Source organism: Peromyscus eremicus, chromosome 9 (genome assembly GCF_949786415.1).
Source record: "Peromyscus eremicus chromosome 9, PerEre_H2_v1, whole genome shotgun sequence".
NCBI classification, from domain to species: Eukaryota; Metazoa; Chordata; class Mammalia; order Rodentia; family Cricetidae; genus Peromyscus; species Peromyscus eremicus.
In genome coordinates, this window is record NC_081425.1 from 81,285,194 (window position 1) to 81,302,611 (window position 17,418).

A 17,418-nucleotide genomic window follows, 5' to 3' on the forward strand; every position below is an offset into this window, starting at 1 on the left:
GGAGGACTCATCTGGTAAGGGAATTACATCATCATGACTCTCCATCCTGACTCACTGTGGCACTTCTATGCATTGGCTTATCTAGGAGCAGCTTTCTGGACAGTGATCTGGGCCACATGTACAGTGCTGAAGCTGCAGTTCCCAAAGGAGTCAATTTCCCCAGCAGCCCAGGCCAGTGTCACTCTGTGAGGTCCTATACCACACTGGTGGCCCCTGTGGTCCCTGCCTGGAGATGGAGAAAACTTACACATATTTGCTGGGAATCTGCCCACGCTGGATCTTCTGGGCATTCTCATCCAGCTGCCAAGCCATCCAGGACCCAAACATGCCCTGGGGCAATGTGTCATCCACATACAGGATGTCGTCTTTCTTAAAACTCAGTTCAGGCTCCACCTCTGCCAGACGGTCATACAGGGCCCTGGACCATGGAACAGATAACACAGGTTGAGAGGGTCACACCACACACCCATCTCTTGACGCAGCTGTCTGTGCTGTCTCCAGACACCACAGACAAGGATTTGGGGGCATCCTGAAGAGGCCCCGTTCATACACTTTACAGAGCAGGATGGAGATATCACCTTTCCTTCCCTAACACTAAGGGCTCATCCTCCCCCCACAAGAAAGACTTCCTGCACCCCATCCTTTCAAACAGACATTTTCTACCCGCCTGTCTGGGAAACCCAAGCTGCTGCTTCCTGCAGACTGGCATCTCCCGAAGATGAAAACATATCACTTCCCACCTGCAGAATGGGAAGTGTTACTCATGTGTGTTTTCATCTACTCTGTGGTCCCAGGTCGTGGAGGACATGACAGGAGTCCTGAACCACTCATGGAAGATGCCTGATGCCACCCCCACATCCTGATTCCCACAGGACTTACAGACACCATGCATACCACAGAGGGCTCTGTGGGACTCAGGAGAGGCCACAGGAGGAACACAACCCACAGAGTAAGGAACTCCAGGTCTCAAAATTCCTGCAATCTTGACCCCTCCCCACCCCCCACCCAGCCAAAAAAAAAAAAAAAAAAAATCTCACATGGGCAAAAGCAATGCCAATGATGGCCTGAGCCCTCGGGACAAAGAGTCCAGGGAATCCACCTGCCCTATGAACTTTCCACAGAGAGCCCCTCCCCTGGCCCTAACCCTTCCTGCTGGCACCTGATGTAGAAGCTGTCACCAGGCAGGCCCTTGACTCTGCTGAACTCCTCATGGCGGTGCTGCACCTTCAGGCGGATATGATCCTTAGGTTTCAGCATCTCCACATAGACGTCCTCCACTGTCCTGCTGCGCACATCCAGGTTGCCATACTGACCAGGGAAAGAGTACCAGGGTCAGAAAGACAGTGGCAGGGATAGCTCGGGTGGGTACTCAGAAGGTTCCAGGATGGAGCCTGGTCTGAGACTCTGCCCGCCTCCCCTCTACAGACCTTGGTATCCCCAGTGCCTATGCCCTATATGATTTCCTGGCTACTAGATCCAATGGAACTTCCTAGCAATGAAGAGCTCTATGTTCTGCTTATGAAACCGTGTCTTTGCCATTGTACCGGCTAATTTTATGTCAACTTGACAGAGGCTAGCGTCATCTGGGAGGCGGGAACCTCAATGAAGAAAATGCCTCCATAAGGCATTTTCTGAGCTGTAGGCCAGCCTGTAGAGGATTTTCTTAATTAGTGATTGATGGGGGAGGGCCCAGCCCTTTGTGGGTGGGGCCATCCCTGGGCTGCTGGTCCTGGATTCTATAAGAAAGCAGGCTGAGCACGCCAGGAAGCAGTACTCCTCCATGGCCTCTGCATCAGCTCCTGCAACCAGGTTCCTGGCCTGTTTGAGTTCTGCCCTGACTGCCCTCAGTAATGTAATGTTACCTGGAAGTGTAAGCTGAAATAAACCCTTTTCTCCCAAAGTTGCTTTGGTCATGGTGTTCCATGTTAGGATGACCCTGACTAGGACAGCCATCTATATGCCATCTCCTGCGCAGGGTGGGAGACCCAGAGAGTGGGAGGGAAAGAGAGCCAAATCAGTCAGCTCAGAGACCTATGGCTCATGAGACTGGGCGCCTCCTTCTGGCTGTTCAGGATCAGAGCCAAGGTTAAGCCCTTGGGTTGCCTCAGTGACCCACCTCACTGCCCAGGGTCTTGACAGTATCCCTCATTTACAAGATGAATAACCCACCTTGACAAGCTGCTGGGTGAAGTGAAATCCCATCTCCTGTGTCATGTAAGAGGGCACAGGCTGATACCACCCGAACATGACCCGGCACCCGCCGTGGCAGAGCTCACCTCGAGGATGAGGTCCCCTGGCGCGAGGCCATCGGGACCCTTGGCCGGACTGTCGTCTTCCACCTCGGCCACAAACACCCCGTGCAGGTTCCCACCACACAGGTGCACCCCCAGATCCAGCTGGGATTTCTTGATGAAAACGATGCGGGGTTCAGGGGTCTTCTTGCTGGTATCTCCCACAATCCTTTTGAGAAGGAAAATGAAGTCCTTACCATGTGCAAGGAGAAGAGTCAGGCATAAGTGAAGAGAGCCATGGTCTGCACCCCTGCTTGCTTCCCAAGGGGGTGGAGGGTGGGAGGGTGGGGGGGTGTAAGAGGGGAGGTAGAAGGGAGTGGGAGGAGAGGAGGGAGGGGAGGCTGGGGTCAGGATGTAAAATAAATAAATTAATGAAAAAAAAAAAACTGAAGAGTCACGAGTGAAGCTGGGAACACAGTGAGGAAGGCAGACAGACACCCACGGAGACCACCCCTGGTGACAATCTGCCTGCAGGTGACTTCCAGTGGGAGTGATCCCCAGGCAGAGCTGCCTCAATCTGCATGACACTGGGACTTTTGTGGAGACTTGGCAATTCTAGGCTAGGCTAGCACAGCTCCCATAAGAACACTTTCTCCTCCTAGTTTCTCTTAAGGGCCCCAGTCTGCTGGCAGGAGAAGTTCAGACCTGGCAGACAACTCTCCTTGCCACAGAGCTCAGCCATGGCTGCCTCTCACAGCCTCTCTCTCACAGCCTCTCATGGCACTGCAGCTCACCACACTTGCCAGGGCCCCGGCCGAACCTCAACACTGCCCAGAGACCCAGGCCTTCCCAGCTGATAAAAGGTGAGAGGTCTGGAGACCGAACAGGAGAAGAAAAGACAGAAAACGGAGAGCAACGCAAGCGAGGAGAGACAGATGGGGAGAAGAGGAAGGGAGTCAAAAGACAGGCCTGGTGCGGGCCCTGGCCCACTGGAGCAGTTGGGCAAACGGAGACCCACAGCATGCCTGTGCTGACCTGGAGTTGGGGGTGCTTTGCTTGGCTGGGGGCGTGCCAGGGCCTTCATCCTGTTCCATCAGTGGGTCAATAGCAGAGGGATGTTCTGGGGTCACAGCACTGCTGCCCTGGAGAGTGGAGTGGGGGGTGGCAGCGGGGTCCAGGTGGGAGCTGGAGGCGGAAAACAGAAGGAATACTACATCCAAGCAGCCAGAGCCACCACGGCTGCAGCGGCAATGGGCCCAGACTCTGAACAGGGAACCCGGCTTCACACACCGAGTCCTGGAACGACAGACACATGAGGAGTCTGGACTCTGCCATCTGCCCCTGTCTCCAATCAGGGGTCCTCTCCAAAGGTGTCCAGCCTAGAGGACATGCAAAGCCACTTTCCCTTCTCGTCTTCTCTGCTGAGCCATGTGTGGTGGCTCTACAGGACATGTAGCCCCTCCTGTCACACACACACACACACACACACACCCCGGAACCCACAGCTCAGGAGCAGGTACAGGCAGATAGATGTCCAGTGTGTGCTCACACACAGAGTCAACCACTGAGTATGAATCCTGTGCCGGGGCTGAGATTTTGGTTACTGCAGCTCCCCCCACCCTTGTCTGTACTTTTAATGTCTTAGAAAGAGACATCTTCTCTCTGGAAACCCCTTGCCCAACATTCAAGGTGATTCATCTTCCTTTACTAGAAGAAGAATCTCAAAAACTTGGACCTGGCACCAGGTAGGCAATCCCCTGTGGACCTCTCTCTCTCTCCGCCCCAGCCTAGGCAGCCCCGGAAGCTCACCTGGAGCGGGAGTGGCTGTTGAGCTGGTGAATGTGTGGGTTGTACTGGGCCAGGATGGTGATGGTATCACACTGCTGTCCGATGATCAGCCGGGCCTGTTGCTCGGTGGCACTCCTCAGGTTTATCCCATTGAACTGGGAAGAAGCCCAGAGTGGATTCAGTGATTGGGCAATGACTGAGGTAGTGAACGTGAAACTTGGGAACACTGCTTTGAAGGGCAAGATGGACTAGAAAAGGAAAGAAGGAAGGAAGGAAGGGCCACGACTCTCTCTTACCTCAAGTAACTGGTCCCCATACTCAAGGCCGGCCTGGTGGGCGATGCTCCCTATGGTCACCTTGGAGACATAGATACCACCCTTCTCTCCACTCACGATGGAGATTCCCAGAGGCTCTGAACCCTTCTGCACCTTCACATGGCGTGGCTCCTCCAGGTAAGGCCTGGAGAAAGAGCCAAAGGTTTCAGGGACTTAGACCCAAGGGGACAGAACAAGGAGGCTGAGATCGGGCATGCAAGTCAGCAGTGTGAAGGAAGGCCCAGAGCTCAGGTGTTCTGATAATGATGGGACATGGCAATCGACTTTGGACAAAGGAATACATTCCTGAAATTTCATGCAATACAAGCATAGCACATCCAAACAAACATGGAAAAGACAGAGAATGGTTCATATGAACTATAGCTATGGGAAACACACACACACACACACACACACACACACACACACACACACTTTTATTCGATGAAAGGATCATCTCAGGACATGCACTATGCATATCCCATGGAGGGGGTTCTGAAGATACCCACTGGCAAAAAGAGATGGCTCTGCAATTACAGTCTCCCTCCCCCATCCCCAAAAGATATATGACTAGTCAGTTCTTACATTCATGGATCCCTAGGGTGGAAATGAAGCAGCTATAAGCCATAAGAAGAGGGCTGGGGGACAGATGGAGCAAGGGTATGCCCATGCATTTACTGGCCAGGGAGCTGTCCCCCATATCCAAGGGCATGAAAGGATGTGAGAGCCTCATGTCAGGCCAACCTCAGACTCCTCAGCGAGGAGGACCTGGGCCTAATGGCCACGGGCAGCCTCAGAAAGGATCTGTGGTAGAAGAGATACATCGATGGACAAGAGTTAGGAGAGAAGGGACATCAGAGAAGGACCACACACTTGCATAGAAGACCCAGGGCTCCGCCAAGCCCTCCCCAGCGGCAGCTTCATCAGCCCAGGATGAAGACCCTCCTGGGTCCCCTCTAAAGCCCATGGGAAGTTCCTGGTCATGACCAGCCTGAGATACCTGCTCCTGTCACTACTATGAGACAAAAAGAACATTCACAAGCTCAGAAGACCTCAGCCTGGCTCCCCACAGCTGTGTCTTGGAATAGCAGAAGGTAAAATGCCTGCGCCCCCCCCCCCCGATTTTAAAATAGATTTGATCTTTGCATTTATTTATTCGTGTGTATGTCTGTGCACATACACATGTGTATGCCGTGGTGCATGTGAGGGGTAAGAAGACAACCTGTGGGGTGGGGGTGGGATCAGTCTCTCCTTCCACCACGTAGGTCCAGGAGATCAAACTCAGGTCACCAGGCCCAGCAGCAAGTGCCTTTATCTGCTGAGCCATCTCACTGTCCCATGAAATTCTTCTTAAATTGTTCTGACATCCACCGCCTGGTGGTTTCACTTCCCAAACCCACTCCTCCACAAGTCTCCCCTTAACCTTCTAGCTTCTGCATACAATCAGTTCCGCCTCTGAACATGCATTAGAGTGTCAGGTAGTGTAGAGTTCCAAGGTCCCTTGCAGACAACCATCTGAAGACCATCCTCATAGCCCAGCCTAAGAAGATGGACAGTGAACGAGGGAGGGAGCAGGCCTAGTTCCCATTCGAAGTTCCTTCTCACCCAGTGACGGACCTTTTCCTCTGTCCACATTAACACAGTGTGTTCAGCTCAAGACAAAAGTGGGTGACCGTGTCTAACAATATCACATAAAAGCCAAGAAGCTGGGGCTGGAGAGATAACTCCACAGTTAATAGTGTATATTGTTCTTTTAGGACCTGAGGTCAGTTGTCAGCACCCATACTGGGCCACTCACAACCACCTGTAACTCCAGTGCCATGGGATCTGATGCCCCCTTCTGACCTCCAAGGGCACCCGCACTCATGTGCACATACCCCAACACACACACACACACACACACACACACACACACACACACACACACACACACAAACCTACAGACACACATAGATACACACAAACACAGATACACACACATACACACACCTAGGAAACTTCCAAATGACCCTATGAATCAGGGTTTCCTGATTTCCATTTCCCCGATTTTCTCTCATGACTGTATGAGAGGGAACTCCGGGTTCTGGATAGGAGACTCCCTTTAATTGGGAAGCTGTTGCTTGGGCCACACGGGCTAAACTCATCTCTAGCTGAACTGTAAGGCCCAGCAAGGCAGGAATCGCTCACACTTGGCTCTCACTCAAAGCAGGAAGCTGATAGGGTGTGTGACTCATGTGACAATGTGGACACACTTCATTTGGAGAAGCCAGAGCTACAGCTGAGCAAAGCCAACCCTCCAAGTTCCCATCTATGTCATCCAGAAAGGACCCCTGAACACTGCCCTAGGTCCTGTAGCTGATGCCCTGAGGCAGGGCCCTGGGGTTGGATACATTTGTTCCCCAGGGCTCTCAGGTTAACACTCACTGGGCTTCTTTTCTTATAAGTTCAGATTTTCAAATCAAATAGGATCTAATTTATTTATTTAGGTTTCCTGAGGCAGGGCCTCACTATGTAGCCTTGGCTGTCTCACAGAGATCTGCCTGCCTATGTGCATTTCATTTCTCAAAAGGAAAAAAAAAAAAAATTAGGGTGGAGCAAAAGAACCAAGAAATGCAGAGAACTATACTTGGGGCCAAAGATTAAGGGATAAGAATGAGTCCTGGTTCTAGCCGGATCAGGCCAGTCACAGAGTTTGCATCCAGAGAACTCAGGAGGTTTGGACACAGTCTACTCTTGTAGGAACACTCATGCAGCTGAGACCTTTACAACAGTGCATAAATGGGCCTGGCAAGCAGGAAGTAGCACCTCAATATCCCTGTCACCACCAGGCCTTCTCTGGCATCCTGCTTGGTCACTGCCCGGGGGAGAGCCCACCTTGCTCAGTCCCTGCCATCCAGATCTGACCTGCTCGGTCTCCAGCTCCAGCTGTTTCTCCAGTCCGCCTCATGCTCTCTGGACCGCCCCATCCCCAGAGCAGATGTGAAGTCCCCTGGGTTGCCCCAGCCACAGGAGCTCATGAACACTCACCTGTCCTTTCTCCGCTCCCCATGGGAAGTGGGGTTGACAGCAATTCTGGGCAATGTGGAGGCTGAGGTCTGAGGCTGGCTGCAGGAGGACAGGGTATCGACGTTCAGCGGGGACCGGGGAGGAGTGCTGCATTCAGAATGTGACAATGAACCTGCCGGAAGGGAAAAGGTGGCATGACTCATCTGCCATCCGGACGTGACCTGGGCCTGGATGACGGTCTCCACACTGCCTCCTGTCTCCACAGCAACAGATGAGGGCTAGGCTTGGTTAACCTTCATCAACCCACTGGGGTGACGAGAGGAACCCAAGGGAGCGGGCACAGGAGCAAATGCCCAGTTCTTACCTCTGTCAGAGCCCATGACAGACCGGGGATATCTTGGTGTTAATGGGATCTTAATCCGCTCTGCCTTGAACTGCAGGTTACTGGAAGACCCTGTTGTTCCAGGAGGAGACACAGCGTCAGGTCTTCTGACTAAACAGCCCTCAGTCCTCACCCCTTCTCAGCAGGCAATGCAGTAACACAGAAAGCCTGTTAGATACCCCTGAGGGAAATGATCCGTGGAGAACTACAGAGAAGCAGATAGTTGGCTCCTCACGCTAGAAGGAACTTAGCAGGCCCAGAATGCTCCAGAACAGGAGCATACGCCTTGCTTCAAGCCGCAAAATGCAACAGTAACCTAACTGCTACAGCAGATGCTCTGAAGCCTAAGACATCTCCCAGCGTCTTGTTACCAGGCAACACAACACTCCCCTCAGAGAGACATATCCCCCAAGTGTGTATCCATACAGCACACCCAAGATGGACTAACTCAGGGTCAGGAAACAAGACTCCAACCGAGAGGTCACCTGAAACAACCATGCAACCATCATGGAGCCTGTGGGCAGAAGGCAGTGGCTCGAAAAACATAGGTATGCCAGAAGGGTCCCGAGGTGTCAGCTATTCAGAGGAGGGAGCTGAGCTCAGCCTCTGGAGGGAAAGGAGTCATGTGGGCAGCCCACCCAGAGACCTGATTCTCAAAATGCAAGCACCGGTGGTAGTTACCAAGACGGGCACTGGAGGGCAGGGAGTTGGAACCCTGGGAGGCTCTCATGTCGGGGTAGTCACTGCAGGCCCTGGGACTCAGGTCCAGGCTGAGGCGTCCCTGGTGCTGGACACTGTGAGTGAATCAGAGAGGTGAGGGGCCCTGGAGAAGGACTAAGACCAGACATGACCAAAGGGGGAAACAAAGTGAGCGGCCTGACCCTAGTCACGTCTCATAGAGGGCATCTATGGACCTGTGGGCCGTAGAGGGGGCACACAGGGCCAGGACTGGAATTGGATGGGCAGAGGAAACACGGTTCTACCTTGTGTAGGCCTAGGAAAATGGTATGGGGGGGGGGGGAGGATGTGCACCGAGGGTCCTGGAGAGAGCGAGCAGTGTTATGCCTCACTCAGGACAGCATGCCCAGGAAACTGGAGCTAGTGGACAGAACCCAGGGACCACCCACATCCAGCTGGCCTGCAGTCAGTCCCAACCAGGTGGTTTAGGTTGTGTAATGCTGACATCTCTTCCCTGCTTGAAACTCTCTAGTGCTCTCCCTTGTAGTCTCTGAGAGTCTGTGTCCTAGTCTGGGCCTCCTGCTGATGCACTGCCCCGTGCCGAGCTCCCCCTATGCACCCAGACACCCAGCCCTCAGCCCCCCAGCAGTCCTCCTTCCAGAGGCTCCTCCCAAAATTTTGTACGGGTACTGTTGTTTTCTTCCTTTTGGACTGAGGGAAACCCAGGGCCTTGCGTGTGTAGGAAAGTGTTCTATCACTGAGCTACATCCCAGCCCCTACAGCTGGTCTTTATCTCTTTATCATTCCTCTAGTCACAACAGCTGCTCTTATGCCACAGTACCTTCCCCAACCACTCAGTCTCCTAGACCCCCTCTTTCCAATCACAGCCCAGTTGTCACCCTATTTCTCTGACTCAGGGCCACTCAGCACCACATGTTATCACTGTCCTATTCTCACATGTCTGCACTCCTGCACTGAACACAAAGCCCCATGAATGGAGAGCTGCCTTTCAAGTTTATCACTGTCTGTCCTCGAAACCAGAACAGTCATTGGGACATAGTAGGTGCTCATTAAAAAATTGCCAAATGAATGAATAAGGGTGATCTTGACCCCACCCTTTCCCTCCCTTAATTTCAGGTTTCTTTTTTAATACATTAAGTGGTATTCTACCTAATCAGAAAAATGTCTCTACTGAAATTTCAGCACTGGCACCAGACCTGTCATCACTATCCTCTGAATACCAGTGAGTTCACACAGCATTCTCTAAGTCCAGCACTGCTCCCTCAGCCCTTTCCCAGCTGGCTAAGAGGATTTTCTGTCTACAGGCCTCTATGCTGCAGTAACTCTCCAACCAAGAGACTGGCCAGCTGGTACACAGCAAAGTTTAAGTGCCTTAGCATACCTGGGAGACAAGCCCTGGGGGCCGGCATCACGGGACACGGGTGGAGAGCCACAGGGAACCACCCTGTGGCTGCGCACAGTATAGATGGGGTTCCGAAGAATGGAGCTCACAGTGGTGCTGGGAGTCATACTCCGGGGAACGGTGCCTAAAAATGGGCTGGGTCAGGACAGTGGTTCCAAAACACCTAAACAGCCCTGGACTGGAGCACACCCTCCCGCAGACACCAGGCAGTCTCAGTCTTAGGGAAAAAGGATTCTAGGTAGAGACTTTTAGCCACCAATTTGCCATATGGCTTTGACTACTGGCCTTTCCCCAACCATAAGAAAGGACTGATTCATTGCAAAGAGCAAATGACACATCCAGAGACGGGGTCAACAGTCACAGAAAGGGCAGCAATTGTGGGTTGAATACATGTGACAATATCCCCTCTTTCCAAAGATTGGACATCCCTGTGAACCCACAACAGCGCTGTTCCCAATTCCTGTCTCAGCAGCTTACCCACAGATGGCCGGTTGGGGTAGAGTGGGGGGTTGCCATGACGGCTGGTGTGCCCTGGTGAGTATGGGGACCATTCCTGGACCTCTGGGGAGAGCTCTCCGCCGGCTGGAACACACTCCTGTTCCTGCAGAATCAAAGGTGAGCATGTCGGCTGAGGAAAGTGAATACTCAGTATGCAAACAACTGACTTCATGCACCAGCTTCTCCCACTCAGGCTAGTGACCAGGGGGAGAGGTATCACCCATTCACATTACCTGACACCTGGAAGCCAAGGGCTTCCTGTACAGACCCATCATACGAGTGCAGAAAATCTGCCTCTCTCTCTCTCTTTTTCTCCTTTCCTTTCCTTTTTTTTTCCAAGACAGGGTTACTGGGTTTCTGGGTAGCCTTATCTGTTCTAGAACTCGCTCTGCAGACCAGGTTGGTCTCGAACTCACGGAGATCTGCCTGCCTCTGCCACCCGAGTGCTGGGATTAAAGGTGTGCGCTACCGCCGCCTGTTTTTGTTGTTGCTGTTAGAATCTGCCTTTCAAAGAAATCGATTGTGGGAGTGGAAGATGAGAACGCATGCCTGCGACAGGATGCACAGTGAGCAGTGTGCACTGTGCCCTAGGAGTTTCATGTCTCAGCCATCTCCCCTTCTGCAAACTTCGGCACACACAGCTAGTCTGCCCTGCAGCCAATATCAAGCGTACCACTCATTTCCCCCAACCTTTCTTGGGCAAATATGTCACTTAGCTTTTTTTTTTTTTTTTTAAACAAGCTCAAAAACTTCTTTAACAAGCAAACCAAACATTATTCTCAGGTAAGCATTCTCTTGGTGTCATTTCCCACTACCATGCATGTCTCGTGATGCTTTCCCATCTACAGGGGACTGTTGCTCACTGGCATCCACCTGCCACCCTATTCACTCTTGCAGGTACACACCACCAGCAAAGGCACCAGCTCCATACAAGCCTGGGAAATTGTGTGAGGCTACTCTGCAGGCTCCCACCCCAGCTGCTCCAGCCCCAGGCCAACCTCTACCTCCAGGCACTGAGCAGGGATCACTACTGGAGAGATCTTGGGCCGAAAACTAGGGGCAGACTTTGGCCTACGCCGCTTCTGCCCCAGCTCGTCCACTTTCTGGGAGGTGAGGTCCTCATCACAGGATTTTTTGGCAGGCAGGTAGGAGGTGTCTCCATCCCCTTCAGTGTGGTAGCTGGAGGCGATACGGACCCTGGCCTTGCGAGTGGGTGAAGCATGCATGGGTTCCTCAGGGTCCGTGCTGGGGGGTGGGGCACTTGGAGGGCTGGTGGAAGGTGAGCTGCCCACCAGAGTGGCCTCTGACTCAGAACTGGTCTCCAGCCTGTGCTGGAACTTGATAGAGTCACTTCTCCTGGGGGGCTTCGGGGGTGTCAGAGACCCTACCCTCTTGGAGGGCTGGGGGGAGTGAGCAAGCCCAGGGCCTGGAAGCAGGTAGTCTATTTTGGGGGGCGTCTGTGGGCGCTTGAAAGTATTTGGGTCAAAGATGGACTTCCTTTGCTTGGGCTTCTTGTACACGGAGAGCTTCTCAGGCCCCGATGTAGAGCCAAGCACAGCCTTGGGCCAGGTCCCCCCACTGTTGGAGCCATCAGGCTCTGCCTTGTCCAGGGGAGCCTCTACTACCCCACAGGGGCCCACTTCAGTCTCAAAGGACGGCAGTGGCCGCTGGCGCTGCACGTCCACCAGCCCGTAGCCACGTTCGGCAGAGGCATCGGAGCGGAATGAGTTCAGACTACGCTCAGAAGTGCTAGGACAGGCCTGCGGGGAGGCTGGAGAGGAGGCTCCAGGGAAAGGCTTGTGCAGAAAAGAACTACTGCCTCCAGGGGGACCCAGCTCCTTCCTGTCCTCCAGCCGATCTGCGTAGAAGATGTCCGTCTGCGTGGAGTTATTGTGCTGTAACAAGTTCCGTTTGTTATGTGCCTGGACCTCTGGGCCATGGGCGCGACAACTCAGCATCTTATCTGAGTCCTTGATGTTTTCAAAGATGTTCTGGCCACTCCACGAGGAGCTCTGGGGGAACACCTGAGCCAGGGACGCAGAGGGGTGAGAAAGGGAAGGTGAGACATCATTGCTTACCACTGTCATCGGAAACCATCCCCAGAAAGGAGTGATGGAAAGGAATGGCTACAGCTCCCCGAGAGAGACAGACACACGGAGGGCAAACACAGACGCATGTACAGATTATTGTCTAACAGTGAAGCTTTCTCGTGGGCCTGGCTACGCAAAACTTAACAAGAGCAATACAATCCTGTTGACCTTGAGCACCTATCTGCAGCCACGGGCACACTGTGTAAGAATCATTAAGCATAAAAATAAATTATTCATGGTAACCCAGGCAACGGGAAACTAACCAGGGCTAAGAGGTGAGCTCACAGACACCAGAAAAAGACACAGAAAGAACTGTGTGCCAGTGAGCAAGCCTATGTGAAAGGCGGCCCCAGCGACACGATGGCTCCGAAAGACAGACTTGTGGAGACAGGAGAAGGATCAGTGGTTCTTAGAGGCTTGAGGAGAAGTGGCAATGACTTAGGGCAGGGACACTACCTGTAGGGTACTTTAACGATGCCCACGTATTAGTATACATTTGTCTAAACTTACAGAATACCCAGTATCAACAGTAAGCCCCCAGTGAGCTACACAGCCACGATGGCTCATCATTGGTACCAAATGTACCACCCAAATGCAAGGTGGCAATATCAGGGAAACCTACGCTAGAGGGCTCACGTGAGGGGACACATGGAAACAATCTGCCAGCCCAGATGTTCTGTAGACTTAAAACAGTCCCCCAACATCTATTAATTAAAAAAAAAAAAAAAAAAAAAGTAACTTAGAAAGTATCTCTTAGTGAACTGGCTGGACCCACATACCTAAATTTCTAATACTAATCTTTTCAACTATGTGGAAAAGTTGATATAAAAGTATGAGTACCCATAAACCCACTCACCAGATTCAATACTTTTTATCATCTTTGTCTATGCTGACATTGAAGAACACTAGAAAGTCACATATATCTTGGTATTTCCCCGGCTAAGAACTTCTGAGTGTACCACCACATACGGCCATTCTCTAAACTCGAAGGCCACTGCCAGAGGCCTTGAAGCTAACCATCTCCAGGGCCATCAGACTGTCCAGAGACTGAAATGTGCCCAACTATTCTCAACAGCACAGTCCTCCAACCTATATATCCACTCAGGCTTCCCACGCCCTGCATTTCAAATCCATACATTTTCCCCCAAATTCCTGGTGCCCTTTAGAAACAGCTCAGGGGCATGGAGCTGAGACTCTTCTCACCCTCCCAACAGTGGTGGAAGTGCCCAGTGCCCACCTTCAGGAGGGAGAGGGTCAAGGAGTCTTGACAGCTCCGCAGCAGAGATTCACATTCATTCAGAGATTTATTGTCCAGTGCAATACCATTGATCTAGGGCCAAAGAGAGAACTGGTCAGGTCTATCGATGGGCTAGCCTCAGGGCTCCCAGGATGCCAGGCCAGGGGCTAGGCCCACCTGTCAGTCCTGGGACTGTTTATATAAGGAGCCAAACTCAGGGGTTAGCAAAGGGAAGAAAGGCCCTACCCAGCAGCACCTGGAGCCAGATAAGGACCTCTGAAGCAAGTGGAACACAATCCTACCATCACCCTGGACCAGAATATGGGGGACCCCAGGGAGACAGTCTGCTGTGTGATAGCAGCCCACTCCTTCATTTGTGGGTGGACAGGAAATACCTCTCGGAGGTGGGTGGAGAATGAAAAGGAGACCATGGCTATGAGAAGCCTTTGTGACGTAGTAAGTACCACATGGAATGAAGCACTGCCATCGTCAAAGAGAATCAACACCCTCTCCTGGAATCTGTCCTAATCCCTCATAGATGAGCGTGTGGAACAGTGAATGTCTACGATGTGGTGCACCTGAGCCGTGGGCAAACACTTGGCAACAACAAGAACTAGTGGGACAAAGAATACTTGGGAAGCCCTCATGGGATCACGCTGAGTGAAAACCTTGAAGGAGTCACATACTATACGTTGTCATTCATACAAGTATAACTTCACTGCCAGGTAAGACACTGTGTGTGTAGGGAGGGCAGAGGGGGATATCTATAAAGAGGGGACAGACAGGAAGCATGTATAATGAAGCAATGGTTCTATATGTGACTACAATGTTTATAAAAAACTACTTGTGGTAACACCACCAGAACTATGCACACCCCAGTGTCACCATGCTGGCTTTAATATGGGAGACAGAGGATGGATGGTGCATGAGGCCTCCCCACATTATCTTTACAACTTCTTTTGATTCTATAATCCTTTCAGAGTCAAAAGTTTAAAAAGGGGGTAACTGGGGAGAGCACTCAACTGGTGAAGTTCTTGCCGTGCATCCTTGAGTTTGATGCCCAGAACCCACGTACAAAGCTTGGTAGGAGACACATACTGGTCATATGGGTGCTAGGGAAACAGATACAGGCAGGTCTCTAGAATTCACTGGCCAACAACCCAGCCTATTTAGAAAAACCAGGCCAATGAGAGATTCTATCTCAAAAAACAGGTGAAGGTTAAAGGCCTGGGGAGAACTAGAAGGAGATAGGGGAGAGGTGAGTTAACCAGAACCTCTTATGGAAATCCATTACTCTCTGAGCTAATTTATAGATGTGAGTTTGAACAGTAGTACGGTGTATGGGTGGACAACATGACAAGTAGTGGAACAGTCACATGAAGGTTATGGGGATAACCAAACGCTTTCTACTGAATTGGAGGTCTGCTCCCGAGGAGAGACTTCATGCCTCATATTGTAACCCTGGTCACAGCCCACGGCTCTGGAGTCTGTTGTTTTGCTAAATGGCCATGTTGTCAAACTACCTTCTAGATACTTCTATCTATAGATCTGTGGGGCTTCCAACCTTAGCCAGAGAAGCCTCTTTCTGCCGTGGCCACTGGTTAACGTACTGACTCATAACTAACCACAGTGTAGAGACTAGTGACTGATGAGTGCTCGGTCCTAGACTGAGCATCTGTATCAACCACCCAAGGCGCAGAGAACATAGAAAAGAGGGGACAGGAAGGATTAAAGTGGGGAGGATGGGGAGAAGGTCTGTGAAGAGCTGTCTTCTGAACATGACATGGCAGTTGCAGTAAAGGGGGGGAAACAGGAAGAGATCAAGATACTTTGTATACATGTGTGAAATTGTCAAAGAATAAATAAGATATTTTTTTTTAAGTCTCACACAACACACAGCCATGTAAATGCTCAGTTGTGCCAAGACAGTGCTACATTATTACAGCACAGTTCAGTGTGACATCACAATGCTACTCTGGGCCCACAAAACACTACATGGTACCCCTCACATCACTCTTCTACTGTGCTTCCAATGGTTCACGGTGTTGTCACAGATCCACCAAAGCATCACATTGTTCCAAAGTGGCACCACAATGCTCTGTGCTGCTGTCACAACGCTGCCTGTGACATTACAGCTCTGCTGTGATATCAGACTGCTCCATCCTGCCATCACAATGCTCTACTGTGTTTTCACAGTACCCTACTGCGGTCCCACAATGCTACATAACACTGCTCGGTTGTGTTATCACAATGGTGCACTGTCCTATCACAAGGATCAACTGTGTCAAGACACGACAAATTTTTATGACATCACAATGCTCCACTGTGACATCACAGTGTTCCACTGTGCCCTCACAATGCTGCACATGATATTATTTAAAAACAACTAAAAAACAAAAAAAGATAGATGTTCATTGAGGAGCAACTCTCAAGGGTGACCTCTGGTCTCCACATGCACTGGAACACATGCATACACATATCTGCACATACATGTACCCATATGAACACACACACACGCTACCACCTCCACACACAAAAGCTAAAAAGAAAGTATCTACAGGATGTAATTATATTGGGATAGGCAACTAATGTGTTTTCCTTGTACCTTGTCTCCAATTTTAAGACATTTCGATGTGACCATGCTGTTTTTAAGCTCTCAAATCTCAAGATCAGCTCTTTCCATCAGGTACTTGTGAGGCTGACAAGACTCATGACTCTTTTTTTTTTTTTTTTTTTTTTTGGTTTTTCAAGACAGGGTTTCTCTGTTTCCTGGAACTCACTTGGTAGCCCAGGCTGGCCTCGAACTCACAGAGATCTGCCTGGCTCTGCCTCCCGAGTGCCGGGATTAAAGGCGTGCGCCACCACCGCCCGGTAAGACCCATGACTCTTATGGAACACAGGCCACAGCAGCATAGGTATTCATTCAGTGCCTATGCACTCTGACCCAGGGAACCCCACCCAGGGACTTATTCCACAGCACTCTCTGGAAGACCCCATGAGGGGGTTATTGGCAGCCACTGAGCACAGCTTGTAAATGCAAAGATGCCCACAATGGACAGGTTCGTAGCATTAGCTGACGTCCCTGAGGAGCCACATGGAGGATGAAGATGTGCTTAGTATAGAGAGCTCACCTAGCACACATAACACTCTATACCCTAGGTTCCATCCCCAACATCCTGGATTGATTAATTAATTTAGAAGGAACCATGGGCAGATCAAAAGACATTAATCTCTCTTGGACATGCAGTCAAAAAGAAATGCAAGGTGAACAAAGTGAGGATATTATAGTTCCAAATGAGCTATAAAACAAAACAAAACCAGAGATGAACATGCTTGAAACATTTCTGGAAGTAAACACGGTAATTATTAATCATGGTTTCTGTCAGGATGGGAGTTCATAAGACAGGTTCAGAACCAGATGACATGCTATCACTACTGCCTTTTGTACAACTGGAATTTCACACGTGTGCCATGAAAAGGAACATGCGTTTTCCACCTCAGTGGGTTGGTCCGAAGACTGACATATACAAACTCTGTTACTCAGCTAATGCCCACATTTCTCACTGAGTGCAGAGATGAAGGGGTCCAGAAGTAGTTGTACTACAGGTGAAGTTCACCGCAGGCCTTCATACAACAGCAGACAGTGATAGCAGCTCAGACGTCCATCGGAAGGAGACAGTTCTAAGTATGCATAGCCAAGCAGCCCAGCCTCATGAGGTAGGCGCTGTTAAGGTAGACTGACATGGAAAGCCACCCATGATGTAGAATGCA

General features: G+C 51.1%; 1 protein-coding gene across 1 annotated transcript in view; it reads right to left on the reverse strand.

The window, feature by feature from the left end:
- Positions 1-17,418, reverse strand: part of Dlg5 (discs large MAGUK scaffold protein 5) — a 110,839-nt gene that overhangs the window by 14,740 nt on the left and 78,681 nt on the right. The window contains exons 14-26 of the mRNA XM_059273865.1: positions 13,648-13,740; positions 11,325-12,344; positions 10,300-10,423; positions 9,802-9,946; positions 8,403-8,515; positions 7,704-7,793; positions 7,361-7,511; positions 4,316-4,478; positions 4,041-4,174; positions 3,267-3,416; positions 2,277-2,460; positions 1,160-1,308; positions 248-418 (exon numbers count right to left, since the gene is read on the reverse strand). Coding sequence (XP_059129848.1) covers positions 248-418; positions 1,160-1,308; positions 2,277-2,460; positions 3,267-3,416; positions 4,041-4,174; positions 4,316-4,478; positions 7,361-7,511; positions 7,704-7,793; positions 8,403-8,515; positions 9,802-9,946; positions 10,300-10,423; positions 11,325-12,344; positions 13,648-13,740 — 2,687 coding nt within the window. The remainder of the gene's footprint in view (positions 1-247; positions 419-1,159; positions 1,309-2,276; positions 2,461-3,266; positions 3,417-4,040; positions 4,175-4,315; positions 4,479-7,360; positions 7,512-7,703; positions 7,794-8,402; positions 8,516-9,801; positions 9,947-10,299; positions 10,424-11,324; positions 12,345-13,647; positions 13,741-17,418) is intronic.